The 23,019-nt window shown below is 40.5% G+C and overlaps 3 protein-coding genes across 3 annotated transcripts; 2 read left to right on the plus strand and 1 right to left on the minus strand.

The window, feature by feature from the left end:
* Positions 1 to 2,157: 2,157 nt before the first annotated feature.
* On the plus strand, positions 2,158 to 5,260 carry LOC126665067 (probable WRKY transcription factor 33). The gene is made up of 5 exons (XM_050357765.2): positions 2,158 to 2,442; positions 2,592 to 2,738; positions 3,624 to 4,204; positions 4,372 to 4,536; positions 4,683 to 5,260. The coding sequence occupies exons 1-5, from the start codon at positions 2,176 to 2,178 to the stop codon at positions 5,080 to 5,082; spliced, it is 1,560 nt and encodes a 519-aa protein (XP_050213722.1). The 5' UTR covers positions 2,158 to 2,175; the 3' UTR covers positions 5,083 to 5,260.
* Positions 5,261 to 5,282: 22 nt separating this feature from the next.
* LOC126665068 (CASP-like protein 4B1) lies at positions 5,283 to 7,550 on the minus strand. The gene is made up of 3 exons (XM_050357766.2): positions 7,089 to 7,550; positions 6,753 to 6,888; positions 5,283 to 5,597 (listed from the first exon to the last, which is right to left on the minus strand). The coding sequence occupies exons 1-3, from the start codon at positions 7,385 to 7,387 to the stop codon at positions 5,406 to 5,408; spliced, it is 627 nt and encodes a 208-aa protein (XP_050213723.1). The 5' UTR covers positions 7,388 to 7,550; the 3' UTR covers positions 5,283 to 5,405.
* Positions 7,551 to 12,210: 4,660 nt separating this feature from the next.
* On the plus strand, positions 12,211 to 15,696 carry LOC130015191 (uncharacterized). Its single transcript, XM_056104901.1, has 3 exons — positions 12,211 to 13,195; positions 13,376 to 13,960; positions 14,048 to 15,696. Exons 1-3 carry the CDS (start codon positions 12,211 to 12,213, stop codon positions 15,694 to 15,696), a joined length of 3,219 nt encoding a protein of 1,072 aa, XP_055960876.1.
* Positions 15,697 to 23,019: the final 7,323 nt, after the last annotated feature.

A 23,019-nucleotide genomic window follows, 5' to 3' on the forward strand; every position in this document is an offset into this window, starting at 1 on the left:
TATATTCAAAGGTAGACACGCCATTTTGTAACTCTTATAAGTTAATAACATTTTGAGAGTAATTTAAATTGAAAATAATAAAGGTATTTTCTTGTTCCTTTTTGTGATAATACTTTTTCATTTTTACATGTTGCTTTGTGTAGATTTTGTTCTTCTCCAATCTATCTAGTTTCTGAAAATACTTTGCTATCTGTTTTTCTTTCAAATTTTATATAATTATTGTAAAATATGTATTTTATTTATTTAAGTTATATATGTGGATTTTTTGAAAATTTGTCTAAAAATAAATATGAAAAAAATTTAAATTTTATCTTAGTAGGATCCACTCAAAATAAGATCATACACTTAACATAAATTTATCTATTTTGATTTTAAATTTTCAAAAACAAAATTGTTTAGAAAACATCATTTTTTTATGTTTTCTTTTAACTCGTTTTCTAGGACTAAGTTAAGGCACATTATCCACAGCACAATCATTATAAATTTTAATAAAGTCAATTAATATATAATTAAAACTTACTTTCGAATTCAGAGAGATATATTGAAAATTCTCACTTATAAAAGAGAAAAGGTATATATAAGCCTCTCAAATTTAGTGCAAGATTCATCTAAGCCCCTAATGAATTTTTTATATTAAAAACAAACTTCACATTTAAAATATAGAACATTTAACATCGTTTAGATCGAATAATTTATAGAATTTCAGCTTTCATTGGCCAACGTCACTATACTCCACCTCCTGTCACCTTCTGGTGCTACTGATCGTTTTCTCTTGTTTTGCATGTTTGTGGGAGTTGTAGATTAATTGGGTAAACTTGGGAGTTCAATAAATGGGTTAAATGTGTGTGAAATTGTAGGTAGTGTGTACACTTTATTTGATTAACGTATCGTGTTTCGGAAACGTTTCGGGCACTTGATTTTTTCGGAAAAGAAATTTCATTTTTTAAATAAAAAAATCTTAAAATAATATTGTTTTGCTGTGTCTGTGTCCAAGTGTCCCGTATCCGTGTGGGGTTTTTCTGTGAGTTTTTGTTTGTTGGGTATGCTTTCAGTTTTACGTTTTGCTTGCTGTATGAGAGATGCTCAAGAGCTTGACGCAAACCCGTTATATGATCAAATAACAAATGTTTCTTTATAATTGATTCTTACATGCGAGTCGAGATAATTCACTAATAATTTATGTTAATTTCATGATGATAAATATCATTATATACAATGGTTTTTCACAGTTGAGATCATATTTAAGGTTTGTCATGGTATGTTCTACTGAATGGCTTGTTTGGCATTATAAAGACTATATTTTTTAATATAGAGATTGTATGATTTACGAAGTCACTATTCCAACTAATTCACATTAAATCGGATAGAACTTGTTTAAACGATATTTTTACTTATTTCATATTCTTCACTCAAATTTGAGATCTACAATAAAAAAAATCTTTGTCGTTCTATCAAAACTCGAAAGATAAAAATTATTAATACTGAGAGTGAGCATTTCATACAACGGTTATAAAAAATCATTTTTATAACAAGATAGTAAGTGTTTGTGATATTAGAATATTTAATTACTGTCATTTTTTATTATAAAAAATTTTAATATTGCAAACATCTTATTTGGTTATTAAACAAATGACGTGGCATGATTTTTACGTTGGATAATTATTTCAGTATTGAGGAATAACATGTCATCTTTTACATAAACTACACGTCAGCTTCTTTTCCCGTTAACATGTCCCTTAAAATTATGTTTGAACATGTCAAACTACCATCATGGAGAATTTTGCAACTCAAAAGCTCCTTAGGGACTTAAAAGAGCCTCACATCAAAAATAAGGAACCTATTTGAACCTTTCCCCAACTAAAACCCTCCAAATCATCCTTGAAGCGGGAAATGCAAGAAGATATAATCCAAGTGGCAGAACATGGAGCCTACAGATACACAAAACAAAAAAAATTTGTGTGATGACAAGCCGCCAATTTCCCACAAAGTCTAGTCAAACCCACAAGCTTTGACCCAAAGAACACACACAAAAAAATTTATTTTCCACGGTCAAACTTTTGCTTTATAGCTTCTCAGAAGAAGCATAGAGAACGACCCTTTAATGTCATCATCATCTCCAACTATAAATACTTAATTTATTTCTCAGTTCATCTTCTAATTCTCAACCTACTCCCAATGACCAATTCTTCGTCTTCTTCTTCTTCGTTCAGTAATTTGCTTTCTAGTAATAATTATAAGGATAACATGGACAATATTATAAGTTCTTGGGGACTTTTTGATCATAATAATAATAATAGTGCTCCGAAGTTTAAGTCATTTTCACCCTCTTCTTTACCTCTTTCTCCTCCTCCTGTTTCTCCTTCTTCTTACTTCGCTTTTCCGGCCGGTTTGAGCCCGGCTGAGTTCTTGGATTCTTCTCCTGTTCTTTTCTCTGGCTCTAATGTAAGTTTTATTCATTTCTGTAAGCGCTCGTGAGAGGAATTAAACTCACGAGTTTAGCAGTTTATTGTCCAAACGTTTGTACCATTTGAGCTGTAGCGTGTTGGTTAAATTTTGTAAGTTAACTGAGTATTTGGTTTGGTTTGTTTCAGGCTGTTTCTTCTCCGACCACCGGTGCTTTTGCTGGTCAGACTTTCAACTGGAAGAGTAATAATTTTTCTAGAGATAATCAGCGAGGGGATGACACGTGTTACTCTGATTTTTCTTTCCAAACTCATACAAGGCCATCATCATCATCGGTATGAATTATGATTGGGAATTATGTATTTAAATTACTCAGTTTTAGTGTCATTTTTTTGTGTTTCAGGTCATTTTTTAAGATTTGTCTTACAATCTATGACTTAATCAAATTTTACCAATATGTTTAGCTGGATTTAGAGGTGATTAATTAATTAAAATAATTTTAGAGGGCCTAATTGCAAGTTATTGTTTGTCAACTACTTATCAGCTCCACATGTCTGCTTCTGGACAAGTCTGCCTGTCTGTCTATTTGTCTAGCTGGCCTACATAAATGGTTTAAGTAACAAATAAAACTAAATTTCTTGTTTAGTACCCAAACATTTTTCCACTAATGGAGGAGACAGGTTTCTCTGTCTTTTTATGGAAACTTAATGCAGATGGTTTTGATTTTCTTCAGGTGATAGTGATCAAAATTATAAAATTATTGTTCAAATTTCATCTCATAATTTGAGGTTTGGGATGAATTATTACACGAATATTAGAGTTTATATGACCGAAAAATTTACTAGTTGAATCTCTGAAGTTGGATCTGTATGTTTGTTTACACTTGAAGTCTGTCGGGTATTCGTGCGGAAGTGTGTTATGTAGCACGCACACGGATACAGAAAATGGTATATTTGGACACGGACAATGACGAGTGGTCTTATTTTAAGGTTTTCTTTATTTTATTTTATTTTTGACGAAAAGGTTTTCTATGTTAAAAATGAAATATATGTCCGAAACGCAAAGTTTTTAGCACGTTTTTGAAATGGGAAACGTTGATTGAATGAAGAATATGTGCTGCATCTAACTGCTTGAAATTTTAGATGAATTGGTTATTTGATCGTTGAGATAGCTAATTTGAAATTGAAATTGCTAACCGGATTTTGACTTGTATTCGACAGGACGAGTCGATGAAAAGGCAGCAAGAAGCATGGAACTTTAACAGACCCAACAAGCAAACAGATTACTCATCAGAAAAACCAGAAGTAAAATCAGAATTTAAAGCAATACAATGTTTCTCTTCATCAGAAATGGCTCCACTCCAAACAATCATGCAAACAAATGCTCAATCTCAATCAAGTTACACTCAAGCAGCTCCGTTATACATGAGAGAGCAACGAAGATCAGACGACGGATACAACTGGAGAAAGTACGGACAGAAACAGGTTAAAGGAAGTGAGAATCCGCGTAGCTATTACAAGTGTACTTATCCGAATTGCCCAACGAAGAAAAAAGTTGAGAGATCTTTGGATGGTCAGATTACTGAAATTGTTTATAAAGGAAGCCATAATCATCCTAAACCTCAGCCTAGATCATCTTCCCAATCGATTCAACTTGCTGCTCAAGAAATGTCAGATCAATCTGTTGCTCCATTGGATTCTGCCCATATGCAGGATGATTCTGAGGAGGATTTAGATCACAGTTCGCCGATTAGTAATTCAGGAGGAGATGAAGAAGAAAATGAACCTGAAGCTAAAAGATTGTAAGTTTCGAGACATTGATAGTGTCTACGTACTTTGTGTTTATGTTTTCTTTAATATCTATGTAGTCCATACAGAGTTTCTGAATTTCTGCAGCGTTTTTGGAAACGTAGGTGTCGAGAATTTTTCGTGCAAGATTGTTTAATAACATTGTTTGATGGTTTTGCAGGAAGGCACAGAATGACAATGAGAGTATAATGAGTGCCGGTGGTAACAGAACTGTTAGAGAACCAAGAATTGTGGTTCAGACCACAAGTGATATTGACATACTTGACGATGGGTATAGGTGGAGAAAATATGGACAGAAAGTAGTCAAGGGAAATCCCAATCCAAGGTTGACATACTATTATTTTATTCTTTATTTACATAAAAGTATTCGATTCATTACTCTGAAGTTATCGACAAAAATATTTGTCTAAGTGACTGCGTTTTATTATATTCTTGGTTTCTAAATTTCTGTCAATTTTCTGTTACTTATAGGAGCTACTACAAGTGTACATCAATCGGCTGTCCAGTGCGAAAACATGTTGAACGAGCATCTCATGATACAAGAGCCGTAATCACCACTTATGAAGGGAAGCACAACCATGATGTTCCTGCTGCTCGTGGCAGCGGATATGCTTCCAATCGACCGACATTCAACGCTAACACCAGCACAATGCCTATCCCAATAAGGCCCTCAGCCACAGCCAATGCAAGTTACCACAATAACACAATGTCAGGAAGTCAAGGACCGTTCACTCTGGAAATGTTGCAGGGCATTGGTTTCTCAAATTTCGGAAAGCCAACAGGTACTTACATGAACCAGACAGAGAATACGTTTTCCGGAGCCAAGGAAGAACCGAAAGATGACTCGTTTCTTGACTCGTTCCTATGTTGAAAAAAAACTAACTCTAGAAAAGCAGTTAGGTAGGAGACAGGAAAAAGATTTGGTTGTAATATAAGCTGTAGTTTGCAATTTTTTCATTTGTTTTTGAGGCATTTGGTTAGACTAAAGCCTCAAATTGTCATAGTATACAATAAATAAAAGAGAAACATAGTGTTCAATTTTGTCTAAAGCAGTCTCATTTGACCTAGTAATTATAGTCAAGAAAATGATCTTGTATTGTATTGAAAATATATGTATGTTCGTTTACTTACATTGAATTGAATAGCTGTTTACGAATTAACAAACAAGAATTGGAGAAAAAAACAAGAATTGAATTAAATGTAAGATTGAGTAGACAACTTGTATCCTGAAATAAGTGCAGACAGTGCCAACACAAAGAATGCAAAGAATGCCATGCTAATGGATGCTGCAGATGAGTCCGTAAATATGTTATCGGCCCCTTCTCGCATCCGATTTGTTAACGGAATGGCCGTTGAAGCTGAGGATATCAAGAGATATGATAGAAGCTGCAATTCAACACCAAGAAAATAAAACAGAGAGAAATCGGTCAGTTTCAGTATCGGAGCCATATGACGATGCAGAATAAATATTGAGAGTCTAGAAGCAAAAGGAAATGGGAAGAACATGAGTGTGTATCATTGTCAATGCATATGATTTGGGGCAAATTGTCAAGTCAAAATGAAGACATTTCTTATGTTTATCACAAGAATATAATTTCTAGAGATTACTAATCACTTTATGTCTAAAGAACGAAAAGGATTTTTCTCATTGTTTAGTCAAGGAATCTTCTATTCCAGTAACTTTTTGTTATATGTTGACAGAAAAAAAATATATGAGATTGACATTGTTGATTAAGCGAATTGTTCCAAGCATTGGTTGGTTCTATGCAAATTAAGATTACAATAATGCAGAAAAAATGGGATTTTCTAATTACAAAATTTCATGTAGAAAGAAAAAGGAGTAAAGGGTCATTCGATCTCATTCGGAATCCAATTATTCACCCTTAGACCTTAATCATTTTATCTACAAATTATCTATTTAATTCACTTAAAAACAGAGTATTGTCATTGATTGATCAGAATGGCCGAGAATAAGTTATTTAACCCGAGTCACAAATTTAAAAATTGGATTGACCCTTCGCTCGAAAAGAAGAAGAGGAAAACATAATCTAGGATATTTGAACATTCAAGTTCTAATCATCAATTAGTTAAAAAAAAAAAAGTTTAATCATCAAGAACATGTCGAAAATCAAACAAGACTATAGTTTTATCATTTCTAACACGCTCCCACGAGGAAATGCCTATTAGAATTGAACTTTTGAAAAAAAAAACATGCATAATCAGGGGAGGAACCACCCTATGGCTACGGTGGGCTCCAGCCCCGGATGGGTCTTATTTTTTTTTTTTAGGAATATAAATAATTTTTTTAAAAGTAGAAGTAAATTCATAAAAAAAATTTAGGTTAGATGGAGGTTAACCTCGGAGCTACGCAAAAATTACATACGAATTAGAAATTAAGCCTTGACTGGATATAAATCTAATCAAATGGACTGCCAAAATTGAATGATTACAGAAATTCCGGAACCATCTTAAATAAGAAATCCATCTAACAGTTCAATTATTTTCCTAGCAACCAAACAGAAGTAAAGAATCAAGTCTAACCTGATCACCAATGAAATCAACCATAATAGAAGTCTGACGTTGAAGAATAAGTTTTCCAGTGGAAAGCTCATGAACATGTCTCAACACTTGTCCTCCACTGTATAACGTTGAAAGTATAGATATTCCCAATAAATACCTATAAAATTCACCAATTCATCAAAAACCAATTAATAATATTCACTAATGAGTCATAATTCAAACAATATAAACGCTATGCAGCAAACTGCAAATTATTAAATCGTTAGTTGAATTCCTCCTACGAGCATTCCCTCTTCCCAATTATATAAAAAATTAATAATATCCAATCTTGGCAGATCAAGAAAATTAAAAATGAACCTGTATTCTTCATATCTATCAAAATTCTTCCAATCCCCATGTTTATTACTCGCCATGATAATAAAACCAAGCAAAGAGAATAAAAATCCCAATCCTCTCAGAGCCAATGATCCTCTCTGCAAAACCGCTTCTCTCTGCCACCTTCTCTTGATCGCCGCTATCCCAAATCCAGACCCAGAACCAGACCCGGTTCCCGTCTCTGTATCAACAGCCACCGGGGGAGCCGACGGTACCGGTGTCCGCCCCGGTGATTCAGTTTCTTTACTGGGCATTACTTCTATATCGTCGGAGATTGACATGTTGCTTAGAATTCAAGAATTCAAGAAAAGAAAATTTTCGAAATGTAAGAAAAAAATTTGGAAATGAAATCTTTAAAAAGTTGTAATATTGAATTGACAGCTCAGGTGTGGCTTGTGAATTTGGTGTAAGTTTGAGAGTTTAAGAGTTTTTTTTTTTTAAGAAAGTTTAAGAGTTAAATTAGAGTTTTTATCCAATAATGGATTGACAAATCTAGAAGAATGACACGTAGGATGTGACGTGGAGGGGTGTTATTTGCTGGTTTTATAACTGATTTCGGTTGATTCTGTTGAGGACAGCCAAATGTTAGAGCACAGACTGGGATGTGATGTAAACTTCTGATTAATTCTTTGCTTAAGTGTTTCTTTTGACTTCTTAATATAGTAATACACCAATGCTAAAAAAAAGATTTTAATTTTTAATTTTTTTTACTGGATAAAATTATTCCAATTTTAGTCCTGTTTAATCCGATTGTAAACCTTTAGAACAAGTATTTTAATGATTTAATCTATCAAAAATTAAAAAAAAATCAGACCAATTTGTTTACTAAGAATCAGGGATCATTACGGTTTAAATTAAAAATATGGTGCACTTTTTTGAATTATAAAATGTTAAAAACTGAAACTAATGAACTAGGTAAATCGTGACTATTAGTATTATTCTATTTATGAGTTGCAGAGTGATATATTTAATATTGTTAATTTATTGTCTCTTTTAATTTTATGTATGTATTAAATTTTAAATTCGTAAATTTACATAAGAAAAAATAAAAATATTAATAGATCTTATAAACAATTTTATTTTTTGTTTAACTGATTTAATTGGTGAATGATAATTGAATTAGTTGAACTATGGTCATGTTTGGTTCATGGAATAGGTGCGGAATGGAATAGCTATTCCGTATAGAATGACAATTCTTTGCTTTGGTTTATGGAATAGGTATTCAAAAGAATTGCTATTCCATGATTTTGTGGAATAAGGACTCCTCTCAAAAACTAAAGAATGGCTATTCCATTCTGTTTACACCGGCCCAAATAATTACCGGATCGAACTTCATGTGGGCTTATCAGGGATTAAGGCCCAACGGAAAGCTTGTTTATTACTGCTTTTTTCTATTTTATTAGGAGTTTGTAGCTCAATAGGAGTAATTTACTTTCAGAGTCTTAGTCCTAGTTAAATTAGGAGTCTTAGTTATGAGGAGCTATAAATAGCTCAGAGCTTTATTATTTTTGTATCAACAAATCAATCAATAAAAAACCAAGCCCAGTGCTTTTTATCCCGCAATCTCCAGATTGTTTTAATTTAGGAGTAGTTTTCGGTATTAATCTCGCTTGAGTCCGTGACTCCCAGATTATTATCTTTTAGATCACGTGGTTAAGTGTTTTTAACCAAACAAGCCCTGTGAATATCTGCATAGGTTCGTTAAAGTATCAAACCTCAAACCGATCCCGATTATAAATTCAAAGATTCGAGTCCGGAATATTTCCAGGCGAACATCTTTTGGCGACTCCACTGGGGAACAGTTTATGGTTAGCACAAAAACGGACTTTAAGGACGATTCCAGGCACGCTCGGTCCATACGCCGACAACAACGGAAGGAAGGTGACATAGTAGACGAATCAGATTCGGATAGATCAGAAACCATGGCCAAGGACAAACAGGTGAACCAATCAAGCAAGGTGCCGAATACAACGGACACCGAGGGGAGCCTACCTAAGGACAAGGTCGACGACGCGGCCGATGACATGATAGACTACTCGCGCCAACTTCCCCCCTCTCGCCCTTCTTTATCACAGGCCGACTTCTCGGCCATGAGGGGCGAAATAGCGCAAGAGAACAAGCAAATGTTCGACGGTGCTATGCATCAGATGTCGGAAGTAATGAGGAACATCATGGCCGACCAAACATCGGTCCAGAGGCAGATCCAAGGGAACTTAGATGGCCTCAACAAGGCAATGGAAAACCTAGGGCGATTATTTTCTGGGCAATCCGCGGCCGATCAAGGGTACAGAAGGGCCGAACAGAACCAAACACCGAGCCGTTTTGGTCAAACAGGTGGTCCGGCCGAACAACAACCCAACAAGATGGGGTATACATATGGTTCCGTTAAGCTCTTAACGAGGAACGAGGCCGAGTTCTCAGGAAGGGCCGATCACCCGGGAGCAAGCTCGTCCAACCCACAAGGCGAGGCTAGACCACAAGGGGGGGCTACTGGAGCCAACACCCAGGAGCCCAACACGGGCGAACGATCGTACTCCGAGGGAGGCGATCCAAGTATATACAATCAAGGGCAACTCGTGGACATGCTAGAAAGGCTCGGGGTAGATCTGCGACCTATGCCTCGCCCATCGTACATGAAACCGTATCCAGACTGGATCGACAAGTTATATCCTTTCCCAAGGGGGTATAAAGTGCCAGAGTTCAGTTTGTTTTCGGGCGAGGAGAAGGGCCAATCGACGGTTGAACATGTCGCCCGGTTTTCAGCCCAGTGCGGCGAAGCAGCCGCTCATGATTTCTGGAAGCTCCGGCTTTTCGCCAGCTCTTTGACAAAGATGGCGTTTACATGGTATTCTAGATTGTCGCCCAATTCGGTGGACACATGGAAGGACCTCGAAATCCTCTTCCATGAAGAATTTTACAGGGCACCACCTGATGTCACCCTGGCCGACCTCGCCCGAATCTCACAGCTACCGAGTGAGTCGGCAGAAAAGTATATCGGCCGATTTAGAAATCTCAGGACTAGGTGCTCCACCAAAATGTCAGAGGCCGATTGCGTACCAATGGTGGTAAGAGGAATGAGTTTCGCCATGAGGGAGCATTTCGAGGGCCACAGGTTTCGGGACTTGTTCGAGCTAACGAACAGGGTGACGAGCTATGAAAGACTCCTCCAGGAGAAAGAACAGAGGAGAGGCGCATCTAAAGGGACCTATTACAAAGACCAGCTTGACGTGGCCGTGGTGTCCGATAGCGAGGATAGTGGTTCCGAGGATGAAGTCAACATGGCCGAATTTTTGGGAACGAAACCCCTGGAATGTTCGGCCTTGCGAAAGCCTGGCTTTGTCAAAAGGAATAAGACCGCGGTGGTACAAAAAGAGTATTCATTCGACCTGACTAAGGCCGACGACATATTCGATGCCCTGTTGAAGGATGGGCAGATCGCCCTAAGCGAAGGTCATACGATTCCACCGTCAGAAGAGCTAGTCGGTAAGGATTATTGCAAGTACCATAACTCCTGGAGGCACAGCACGAACAATTGCGTAAACTTCAGAAACGTGGTTCAGAAGGCGATTAACGAAGGGAAACTCCTGTTCCCAACAAAGAAAGAGGCCGATGCCAAATACGTGTCTATTAACACCGTTCGGCCTCACTTTGATAGCTACCTAGAGCAAGGGCAGATACGAAGTAAGTGGAATCCAAGAAGACCCAAGCCGAGAATAGAGACCGACGGTTCAAAGTGGCGAGGAGAAAAAGGGCGACCTCAACAACAGAAGAGGAAGCGATATAACTCGCCTACCGCAGATATGACGTGCCCATCATGCAGTTCGTGTTTTAAAGTCAAGAGAAGCGATAACACGAGGAAGCATCCCAAGACCTTTAAACCGAGATCGCCCACAGAACAGTGGCAGAGGCATGAGCCACAACGGAGGCCTGCCACTAATGTATTCAAGAGGATATTTCGGCCAACGGAGGAGACCCCTCGTATGACGAAAACCCAGAAGAGGCGAATGCAAAGGCTGCGACAAGAGTCGCGGGCGAATCACGGGGCAGAATCGGCTCCCAGAGAGCAGCACGGAAACAGGCCAATAACCGAGAGACTGGGGGCAAGGAACCAGGCCGACGCGGACGCCAAATCACCTGATAGGCGAAATGCCAAGGTAAGGAAGGTATGGATGCCGAAGAGCGAAAAACAAGCGGCCGATGTGTCTGCTGCGGCAGTAGTTCACAAGGATGACGAGGATTCCAGCGGCCGATCTTCCTACAAGGACGTACTGGTATCACACCACGATGGCCAACTTAAAGCAAGATTGCCCAAAGACCGCGAGGTCGTCGTTTCGCACAAGAAAGGCATGTTAAAAGCCTGGGTCCCGGTGGTAAGGGACGAATACGGAGTGAAAGTGGTCACGCTTCCCAACTCATACAGAAGTAAACCAGGGCAGAAGGCAACGTTGGAAGGCGATGTAATCGTACCAGAAGGAGATAGCGCCGATGATACCGCGGTAGTATCCCTCAGTAAACCTCCAACAAGGATGACCAGGCACATTCGGCCACTGTACATCAAGGCCGATCTGAACGGGGTGTCGATTAACAGAGTCCTCATCGACAACGGGGCTGGCGTCAACATACTACCGGCGAAAATGCTCAAAAAATTGGGCATAACGCGGGATCAGCTCGACCCGACCGATGTTTACATGACTGACTTCGCAGGGGGCGAGACGCCGGCCGAGGGGTACATTACCCTCAGAATTAAAGTAGGGCGAGTAAAAACCGAAGAAGGGTTTTTCGTGGTCAACGCCCGGAGCAACTACAACGTTTTGCTCGGCCGTGATTGGATACACTCCAACATGTGTATACCGTCGACTATGCATCAAATGCTCTTCATATGGCGAAATGACGGCGAGGCCGAAGTCGTGCAGGGTGACCCCAACCCCTTCGGCGAGGACCATAACGTACTCGAAGCACGTTTATACGATGAAGAGGTGCGCAACATACAATCCCTTAGTTCGAAAGGAGAGACGAGCGTTCCTCGCTTGCTTGTTAACTCGGATCGGCCGGTATCAGTGACCCTCGGGGGCAAAGGCCGATCCACCATCCTCAAAGATTCAAAATGATAGCACGGCATAACGAATTGAGGGAGAAAATTAGACAGCTAACCTCGCTGTACGATGTTACATCGGCCGAATGCATATATGAGGACCAAGACCAAGACCCGACAGGATCGTTGCGGATCGGGGACTTAAGATTGGCAACCGGGAAGCTAGAAGATGACCCCGCCCAAGTACAGGACGATCTCCTCGAAATCAATCTGGGGACAGATGAATCGCCTAAACCCATATACATCAACGCAGGACTGGACGAAGGATTCAGAGAGCAACTGGTCGCCCTACTCATCGAATTCCGCGACTGTTTTGCCTGGTCATATGATGAAATGCCGGGCCTTGATCCCGATATCGCCGAGCATAAGCTTCCATTAAAGAGTGGGTTTCGGCCATTTCGGCAACCCCCACGGCGAATGTCCAGGGAAGTGGATACTCTTATCCAAGATGAGATTAAGCGGCTGGAAGATGCCAAGTTTATCCGGGAGGCCCAGTACACCGAATGGCTTTCCAACATCGTACCAGTGATGAAGAAAAACGGGAAGTTACGAGTATGCGTAGATTTTCGGAACCTCAACTTGGCCACACCCAAAGATGAATACCCGATGCCTGTAGCCGATATGCTGATCGACAGAGCAGCTGGACACACGATACTTAGTTTCCTCGATGCGCATTCCGGGTACAACCAAGTCCCAATCAACAAGGAAGACATCTCCAAAACGGCTTTTAGATGCCCCGGGCCGATCGGAGCGTATGAATGGGTAGTCATGCCTTTCGGCTTAAAAAACGCAGGGGCAACATATCAGAGGGCGATGAACAAGATGTTCAGAGGTCTTGACTGCCTTGAAGTCTACATCGACGATGTCGTAATCAAGTCAAATACCGGCGCAGTTCATCTGGCCGACCTCCGACAAGGTTTCAATCGAATACGATGTAATGGTCTAAAGATGAACCCTCTGAAATGCGCGTTCGGCGTTTCGGCCGGAAACTTCTTGGGTTTTTTGGTTCACCTGCGGGGAGTAGAAATAGACAAGAACAAAGCCAAGGCGATTATTAATGCTGAACCACCCAAAACCAAGAAGCAGCTCCAGAGGCTCATCGGTCAAATCAATTTCCTAAGAAGATTCATAGCAAACACAGCGGGCCGACTTCGCAGCTGGAGTGTTTTGCTAAGAGGAAAAGAGACCGACGAGTGGATATGGACGGACGAGCAACAGCGGGTTTTCGACGATTTGAAAGGTTACTTGGCGAAACCTCCAGTTATGACCCCTCCGAAGCCGAACAAGCCGTTGTTGCTATACCTATCGGCTGCACACGAGTCCCTAGGATGTATGCTCGCCCAAGAGGACGATGGAGTCGAGAGAGCAGTCTACTACTTAAGCCGAGGGTTGACGGACACAGAGATTCGCTATACCGACATAGAAAAAATGTGTCTATGCCTGTACTTCACATGTTGCAAGCTGCGATACTATATGTTGCCGGTCGTAGTGTATGTATTATCCCAGACCGACATCATTAAGTATATCTTATCGAAGCCATACCTGAGGAATCGGATCGGAAAATGGGCGATTGCAATGTCCGAATTCACATTGGTGTACGTCCCCCAAAGGGCAGTGAAAGGACAAGTGTTGGCAGACTTCTTGGCCGATCACCCTGGTATTACTCTCAAGGAAGAGACACCTGATCGGGTAGACATCACGTTCTTCGACATCGACGTATGGAAGATGTGGTTCGACGGATCCAGGACAAGCCAGGGGGCAGGCGCGGGAGTACACATCGTCACACCCTTGGGGGCATCCTACCAGCTATCATTCAGACTCCAGTTCGAATGCACCAACAATCAAGCAGAATATGAGGCCCTCATATTCGGTTTTGAGATTTTAGCCGAGCTAGGGGCGAGGGCGATCAGTGTAAAAGGAGATTCTTTGCTGGTCATTAAACAAGTGACAGGAGAATTTAAATGCGAGTCCGAGCTGTTGGTGAGGTATTGCAACAAGGCGAAACACCTGATCGAAGGCTTCCAAGACACGAGAATAGAATACACGGAGAGGGCCGATAACGGCGTTGCAAACGACCTAGCTCAGCACGGGAGCGGTTACAAGGTAAACCGAGAATTCGACGCCATAGAGAGGGAAACACCGAATCTCCACACCGGGGGCATCACGATCGACGAAAGACAGTTCTCGGTGTACCAGCTGGACGTCACCCAAGATTGGAGGGACGAGCTCCTAAAGTGGTTCGAAAAACCAGACGCCACGAATAGGAGGTTGAGGACTTTAGCCCTTAATTATGTGGTCTTAGCCGGCGAATTATATAAGAAGGGCTTTGAAGGGCTACTCTTCAGATGCATCGGTCCGAAAGAGGCGATGCTTGCTATGGCCGAGGTACACGAAGGTATAGCAGGCGCCCACCAGGCGGGTCCCAGAATGAGGTGGCTCATCCATAAATACGGCTTTTATTGGCCGAAAATGGAACAAGACTGCATAAGATATGCTAAAGGTTGCGAAGCCTGTCAGAAATTCGGCCCAATACAACACGTCCCGGCCGAAGACCTGCACTCCATCATCAAGCCTTGGCCATTCAGAGGATGGGCGGTCGACCTGATAGGGAAAGTATACCCCGGCTCGTCTGATGGTCATGCTTTTGTGATTATCGCCACTTGCTACTTCACCAAGTGGGTCGAAGCTAAACCTTTGAAGTCGCCGACACAAGAAGCGGTGATCAAGTTCTTCAAAGAATACATCGTCCACCGACACGGCTTGCCCGAGTCCATAACCACAGATCAAGGGACGATGTTCACAGGAAGCGATATAAGTTGGTGGGCCTCCCAAATGAAGATAAAGATGTTGCACTCAACACCGTACTACGCCCAGGCCAACGGACAGGCCGAAGCCACGAACAAAGCCATCAAGCTCATAGTTCAAAAGATGATTGAAGAAAACCCAAGGCAATGGCATGTGTTTTTATCAGAAGCTGTTTGGGCGAATAGAACCAGTCAAAAGTCGGCTACTGGGACCTCGCCTTTTAGACTGGTATATGGTTACGATGCGATGTTACCAATGGAGCTAACCGTCACGTCTACTCGCCGCAGATACCAATGCGAATTGTCCAAAGAAGATTACTTTGACAAGATGGTGATAGATTCTCTGGACCTTGACGAAGAACGTTTGACGGCGTTAGACCACTTAGAAGCCCAGAAAAGAAGGGTCGAGAGAGCTTACAACAAACGGGTAAAACGAAAAGCTTTTGTCGTGGGCGATATAGTGTGGAAAGCAGTCTTGCCTATCGGCCACAAAGACACTCGGCTTGGCAAATGGAGCCCGAACTGGGAAGGCCCCTTTATTGTGGTCAACAAGTTAGAAGGCGGTGCTTACTTGCTGGCAAACATTGATGGAGAGGAACACGAAAGGGCGATCAACGGCCAATTCCTGAAAAAATACGTCCCTAGCTGTTGGGAGGGCGAAGACCGTCGGTTGTTTGGAGCCACCGAAGAATAATAATATCGGTTATAAACTTCCGCCGAACATCCCGGAGTGAGAAAATTCATGGGGTGTTCGGCCACACTATGTAAACACCGATCATTTGGTAGTACCATTTATGTTTCGGTGTTTCACATCCGTTGAGTTTTTCGACGGGTTCTCCGTTTTTCTCAACATATTGTAATCGTTTTTAATAAATAACATTATTTATGGTCGGACCAATTACGGACCGATAATATGAGAATAATCAGACATTGAAGTAATGCAAGTGAAATTTACGGCTCTCTGGCCGAATAAACGTTGATTATTCGTAAAAATCAAACAAGATACGGCCACCCGACCGATCAAATGGTACTAAAATTCGGAGCCATTACAAGAGCTAAAAATTGTTCTGAACTTGTAAAAATTTAAAAATGGCGGAAACAAGCGCCCAGTTCGCTACGAACTTGATTAAACTCGGTCATCGCCGTATCATACTTCGGCTTCATCTTTGAAAGATCCCCCTTGAGCAGACTCCGACGCTTCTTCACCTTTATCCCCTCAGCCATCTCCTTGTCCATCGAAACCTCGAGATCGCCGATGCTTTGTTGTTCAGAACGCAATTCATGCTGCATCAGAGCGATTTTCTCTTCCAGCTCCTTAACACGTGATCGGCGGTCCTGAAGGGTGGTGACAGCAGCTTTGACACTGGCCTTCAAGGAGTCCAGCTTTTCCTTTGACTCGAGCTCCTGCCGAACCAGTTTGTCATGCTCGGACTGAATCGAGACCGACTCGTTATACATCCTCTGAAAAGCCTCCAGGGAAGCCGAGAGCCTCGCTACAGCAGAGCAAGCTTCAGTAGTTAAAATTTTGGCAGGGGCCTCGGCCAGAATTTTTGCCGCCTTCCTCAACTTCTCAACGTTCTCAGGAGATTTGAAAAGCTGGATGCCTTCGTTCTTCATATGAGCCATCACGTTGAGGTGACCTTCCCAGTTCGGGACTTGAACGATCATCTCAGCCACCGGCTCGGTTTCAGGAACAGGAAGAGGCTCTTCGTTGTCACTGTCCGAATCCAGGAAAGCTGCCGCCTTGGCCGCCACATCAGTGATGCGGGGTGGAGAGACTGGAATCTGCCAAGTTCGCCCACAATAAAAGATTAGCTGCTAGGCGATATGTTCTGAAGTACAGAATGCAAAGGACTTACCTTAGAAGTAGGAGATTGAGTTTTGTCAGCACCAAAATTGAGGAATTCGGAGGCCAGGGGCGACAATAAAGCAGGTGTCTCCATTCTTCTAAGTATCTCCGAAACGTTGGGGGTCTGGGAGCTGGTCGCCCTTGAACTTTGATTAACCCCTTCGGCGTCTTGGGAATCGCCCACATTCTGTTGATCGCCGTCAGTGTGGGTATCTCCTTTTGATGAAGACTGGCAGCTTTGAGACGGCACAGGAGATGGATTAAACATGGCCGAACCTTGCGGCTCGGTAGGCTTTTTACCGGACTTCTTCGAAGACTCGGTTCTTCCCTTATTGGCCTTCGGCTCTTTGGCAGAAGTCTTGGCCGATCGTTTCTTTTTGCCTTTCTTGGCCGCAGGGTTCTCTTCCTCGTCGTCTTGTTCCCAGTTGTCCTCCTTTTCGAAATGAGGAACGCCAACTGAAAGAAAACCAAAGTCAGGATATAAACGAAAGCAGTGAACTATAATGACGGATGATCGCCCATACCTGGGATTCTCTGATAACCGATGCGCACCAGTTCATTTATAGCCTCTTCATCAGGTGGACATCGGATGCCAGTATAAGTTACACCCAGATCGGTTAGATCTACCTTAGCTTTTTTAGACTTCTTTTTCTTAGGTTTTTTAATTGGGGCGATGGTGGTCATATTACACTTAGGGACGATTGGGGACTTATACTTAAACTTCGGCCGAACTTTTTCTAAGAAGAGTTGATAGGGTAGGTGTTTATATTTTTCCTCCCAAATTTTATCCCATTTTGTATAGAAATTTTGCCGAGCTATTCTCCTATGATTTTGCATTTTTAGATTCATGCCTGGGCGATCTAGAGGGTCAAATTTGAATTTATAAAAACGTTCAAAACGAGCAATTTCATAGTGATAGCCAATAATACCTGTGAAAGTTTGGCGTTTCGGAGCCTGCAAAAGAAATAAATCGGCATGAGTAGGTTTTCTGTTTAACGGAGGTAAATCAAAATTATGAAGAGAGAGAATTTCTTTAGGCGACAGGTCGAAAGAATTTTGGACGATGGAAGTCCACCAGTTGGTGAATTCCGGAGTACAGGAAGGGGTGATGATAGGGCGAGACAGTTCGGACAGGGGAGGAATGTAAGCTTTATTGAGGCGAATGATGTATTGGAGTTCGGGGTAGTTGTCTATAGAGGCTCGATGGGTCCCGCGATTATTGAAGGCGATCAATAAAGGACAGGGAAGGCCTTGGCAAAATCCAAATTGGCGAGAAACGAAGTTCGGACAGTACGGCTCGACCCCACTCCGATCATAATCAAGCCCAGCTATTAAGTTTCGGCATTTAAGAGCGATGCCCCAATATGGACCGCCAAGTTTCAGCCTTGGATCGGCTTGTGCTGCGTCTTCCAGATCTTCTATATCCCAGCCGGCGAGCAACCAAGATGGTGGATAAGTAAGCTGAAGAGCAGGGCACATCAGCTCAGGCGACCTTACAGCATGGTTGTTAAAGACTTGTAAAACATCGAGTACATGAGGAAGACGGGTCCCGGCCGATATCAGTTGAAAGCCACATAATTCGGCCTTGATAGGTGGGCCGACTTCAAATAGCTCGGGAAAGTATAGTGCGAGCCACAATTGAACAATCCAAAGCGGGCCTCCTGGACATTTGAAAGTTCTTGGATCCTTCAGGGGTGCTATATCGCCCAGAGATCGATATAGATGTGCCAGGATGAATTCACCCAAGTTACACCTTCGTCCATCGGCAAGCGCTGTTGCTAGGAGGAAACAGTCTTCGGTTACCCTGAAGGATGAGGTGCACAGAATGTACTTAGCGATGAAAAAAGCCAGGAAGGCGATATGTTCATTGCGGTCAGGCTTGTAAGGCTCCTCGCCCATGAAAAGCTTTACAAAGGCACCATAACTCTTCTGCGCCTTAGATAGGTTAAACTGAGGAGTATCGGCGCGAAGGTTGGGATTGATGCGTTCGCCATTTAGAGGAACGTTGAGCATAAGAGCTAAGTCGAGCAGGGTGACAGTCATGGGTCCAGATTTGAAACAGAAACAGTTAACGGCGCTTGACCAGAATAGAGAGGCCCCCATGATGTAGTGTTTTGCTATCGGCCTGCTTGCTTTGCATAGTTCGATCAGATCATGGATGCCAGTGTCGATCCAGGATTGGCGAAAGTGTGGTGAAAGTCTTACTGCCCATTCAGAGAAGCCAGCATGTTCGATCGGCCAATTTCGGAATGTAGTGCCGACCCAAACCGACGATTGATGAGGTAGGGAGAATCTGGGAGGAGCAGCATCATGGAAGGGAGAGGCTAGGTCGCATAAATGACTCGGAGAAGTGACAATGGGACCGACGCATATTTGGCCGTAGCCCGCATCAGTAATTACCTTGAATTCTGTGTTCGGCGCGTTGGTTCGGACTTCGTCGATCTTTGCAGACACTTGTTCGGCGAGGTTGTTAGGAGCAGCCATGATTCCTGAAATAAATCGCTCACATCAGGCAGATAAACATGAAAAGAGATCGCTTAAGGTAGGCGAGGAAATAGGGGCGAGCACTTACCAGGAGAGTTGTTTTGAAGATACTTGAAGTTGCTGAGGAGAGAGAAAACTTAGCAAAATATCAGGAAGTAGGTGAAATGAAAAAATGAAATGTTGTTTTTGTTTAAAGGAGGAAATCAAAAGGAGCCGAAAGGTCATGGAGTAAGGACGTGGCATCGTGGGGAACAGCTGGAGATGACGTGGCCAAAGGGGGGTACCGAAAGGTTTATAAATGCGCACCCCTTTAAATCTGTTTTCGAGTTATTTGGGCCTCAGTAGTGGGCTTGGAAGCGCTGAGAAGGGAGAACAAGCCCAAAAGATAAACATTTCAGACTTGTTGGGGGCATTGTTTACACCGGCCCAAATAATTACCGGATCGAACTTCATGTGGGCTTATCAGGGATTAAGGCCCAACGGAAAGCTTGTTTATTACTGCTTTTTTCTATTTTATTAGGAGTTTGTAGCTCAATAGGAGTAATTTACTTTCAGAGTCTTAGTCCTAGTTAAATTAGGAGTCTTAGTTATGAGGAGCTATAAATAGCTCAGAGCTTTATTATTTTTGTATCAACAAATCAATCAATAAAAAACCAAGCCCAGTGCTTTTTATCCCGCAATCTCCGGATTGTTTTAATTTAGGAGTAGTTTTCGGTATTAATCTCGCTTGAGTCCGTGACTCCCAGATTATTATCTTTTAGATCACGTGGTTAAGTGTTTTTAACCAAACAAGCCCTGTGAATATCTGCATAGGTTCGTTAAAGTATCAAACCTCAAACCGATCCCGATTATAAATTCAAAGATTCGAGTCCGGAATATTTCCAGGCGAACACATTCCTTATGAAATAACTATTCTATTCCATATTATTACATTCGAACCAAACATGGCCTATGAATTAGTGGGCAGTACCAATTCGGCCAGAAACAGAAATTCATAATGGAGATGGTGTAGTCAAAATTTTATGTGTGAGGCATGAGATTAACGTGTTTACTGTTAGAGTAACAGTGGATATAGAATAAGAAAGAAGAAAAACATTAAAATTAAATTGGTTGAATTTCTTAAGGTAAGTAACAAGAGATATGATTTCATTAATCATATTATATATGGAAATAAATATTAATAATTTAATTAGTTGCCAACTTTTTGATGGAATAGCTGGTAGTATAAAAATTAGAGAAAAAGACATCAGCATTAATGGTGGACGGATGAATTAAGGTACTTGCAATTAAAATATAGAAAAGTTTTTAGAGAGACTAAATCTATCATATTATAATACAAAGAAATTTTTAAGTAGACTTAGTTTATCACATTATTTATGGACTAGTCTATTATATTATATCACATCATTAAAATAGTGGCAATATCGTAATTAAATTAGTTGCCAACTTTTTAAATTGTAATATTATAATATTGTCATTATTTTAATGACATGTATGTAATTGGTTTAGTTTATGGATGACGTGGTGAACTGAGTTTATCTAAAAATTTCTCTATAAGACATTGTCTTGTAGTGAGAACTTTAATGTGCATAATCTTGATCTCTGCTTTGTCAATGCTAAACTTGGAGAATAAAATTGGATGTGCTATACTAATGTTTAGCTTCATGTGCACATAGGCCCTTAGTGATATTTTAGGCCGAATACATAGTTTGACCTCTGAACTTGTACCCTTTTATCCATCTAACCTCTAAACTTAACGTCTCACCTATCGAACCCCTGAACTTGTTAAATAACCCGATTTGACCCCCGAACTTGATAAATACGTAAACATTGAACCCCTCCGTACACAATTTCTTCTAGAATGTTTCAAGTGACAGGTGGACACGAAGGGTTCAATATTTACAAATTTATCAAGTTCAGGGGTCAAATCGGATTATTTAACAAGTTCAGAGGTTCGATAGGTGAGACGTTAAGTTTAGAGGTTAGATGGGTAAAAGGGTACAAGTTCAGGGGTCAAACTATGTATTAAGCCTGATATTTTACAATCAAAGATTACCTCAACATTTTTTAAATTGGTATTGCTAAATAATTAAAGGGAAAAAGGGTTATTCATACCTCTAAGATTTATGGTCAGGATCAAGTGAGCTCTTAACGTCTGAAAAAATTTACCTATACCTTCAACATTTGAAAATGAACAGTCATGCCCTTAGTTTGACACCATTTCATTGCTTCCAAAACTCCATTAGTGTGATCTTGCGTGGCGAAGGAGAAAGGATCGTGAAATTTCAAATACTAGCTTGAGGGTGAATAAGATTAATTTAAGTAATTAAAAATTGTTTAGTGTTTAAGTTAGAAGTTAAAGAGAAGAGAGAAAAACACACAAGAATTTAGAGTGGTTCGAATCACAAATCAATTCTACTTTACTGCTCAATTAAAGATTAAAATTTATTAATCCATTAATGGGTTGGTGTTTTAAAGCTAAATACTTCACTTTACAAAGAGATTTTCAAGAGCTAATCTAAAACTCACAAAGTGATTTTTCAAAATTAATCACAAATCCACAAACACTGAATGATTAATTAATAATAATAATCAACAACAAATAAAAGCAGTCAATTAAATTGATGCACAATAAATGAAAAATAAGGAGAATCGATTTTGCCATAAAGAGTTATTGTTCTTAGAATGTCTAAACGCATAAATATGGTAGTTAAAGGGTATTTATAAAGGCAACAACTCTCCTCTAAATTTTCTAAGTGAAGACAAACTTTTTGCTGAAATCACGCCTATGACACGCCCGTGATATTGCATATCACGTCCACGACATGTGCTTTTGCCATATGGATCAGTGAGTTTCGGCCAAGTGTCTTCTAGCCATTGGGGGGTAGGGGTGGAATATAATCGTTGGACCCCTAACGATTACATATGTCACGCCTGTGACATAGTCGTTCCCGAGATATGGAAGATAAAAGGTGTGTCTTGCAAGGCACTGAGTCACAGGAGTTCCAATGAATTTTGACTCCTCCTTATTTTATGCGCCAATAATCAAAAATAGGCATAAAGTAATGAAAATTTTAAACACTTAGGTAGTTAGTAAAATTTGCAATTTTAAAAGCAATAAAAAAGAAATATTTCTCCCTGTTTATTAAAAATTAAAAAAACCACCGCATAAGTAAAAGAATACAAAATTAATATAACAAAGCATATATCATAACCACACTTTTGATTATTTGCAAATAAGAGAAGCATGGAGCAATCTTTCATTGATAAAATTAAGGGCAGTTACAAGAAATTGCTAAAAGATAAACACACAAACATATGTATTTCACAACAAACTGAAATACAAACATGACATTCATTTTTCTCCTTTTTTTTTCTCTTCTTTTAATCCATCTCAATGGAATTTTTCAGTAAATTTTTTATAATTTTTTTATAATTTTTTTAGTATATTCATTACATAACATAAACAATAAAAGAACGTGAGAAAAAAAAACTGATAAAAAATTCGATCGCATTCGCCTCAAAGCAATTGAAACAATAAAATTTCCAGCCATCGCCACCACATAATCCTTTTATTCTGGATTTTTATCCTTTTTAACTACTTTTTATATGTTAATTGTCAATTATTATAGACAAAATTTTTAAATTTTACATATTATTCATGAAAGTGGTATATCTTGCCTT

Source organism: Mercurialis annua, linkage group LG1-X (genome assembly GCF_937616625.2).
Source record: "Mercurialis annua linkage group LG1-X, ddMerAnnu1.2, whole genome shotgun sequence".
Lineage (NCBI taxonomy): Eukaryota > Viridiplantae > Streptophyta > Magnoliopsida > Malpighiales > Euphorbiaceae > Mercurialis > Mercurialis annua.

Bases quoted from the DNA above. Each gene is read 5' to 3' on its own strand.
- LOC126665067 (XM_050357765.2), top strand. From the start codon at position 2,176: ATGACCAATTCTTCGTCTTCTTCTTCTTCGTTCAGTAATTTGCTTTCT. The intron at 2,739-3,623 runs GTATGAATTATG...TGTATTCGACAG, and splicing joins CAAGGCCATCATCATCATCG to GACGAGTCGATGAAAAGGCA. The intron at 4,537-4,682 runs GTTGACATACTA...TGTTACTTATAG, and splicing joins AAGGGAAATCCCAATCCAAG to GAGCTACTACAAGTGTACAT.
- LOC126665068 (XM_050357766.2), bottom strand. From the start codon at position 7,387: ATGTCAATCTCCGACGATATAGAAGTAATGCCCAGTAAAGAAACTGAA. The intron at 6,889-7,088 runs GTTCATTTTTAA...TGAATTTTATAG, and splicing joins GATAGATATGAAGAATACAG to GTATTTATTGGGAATATCTA. The intron at 5,598-6,752 runs GTTAGACTTGAT...GTTGAATTGCAG, and splicing joins TTGATTTCATTGGTGATCAG to CTTCTATCATATCTCTTGAT.
- LOC130015191 (XM_056104901.1), top strand. From the start codon at position 12,211: ATGATAGCACGGCATAACGAATTGAGGGAGAAAATTAGACAGCTAACC. The intron at 13,196-13,375 runs GTTTTTTGGTTC...TTTTGCTAAGAG, and splicing joins TTCGGCCGGAAACTTCTTGG to GAAAAGAGACCGACGAGTGG. The intron at 13,961-14,047 runs GCGCGGGAGTAC...ACAATCAAGCAG, and splicing joins CAGGACAAGCCAGGGGGCAG to AATATGAGGCCCTCATATTC.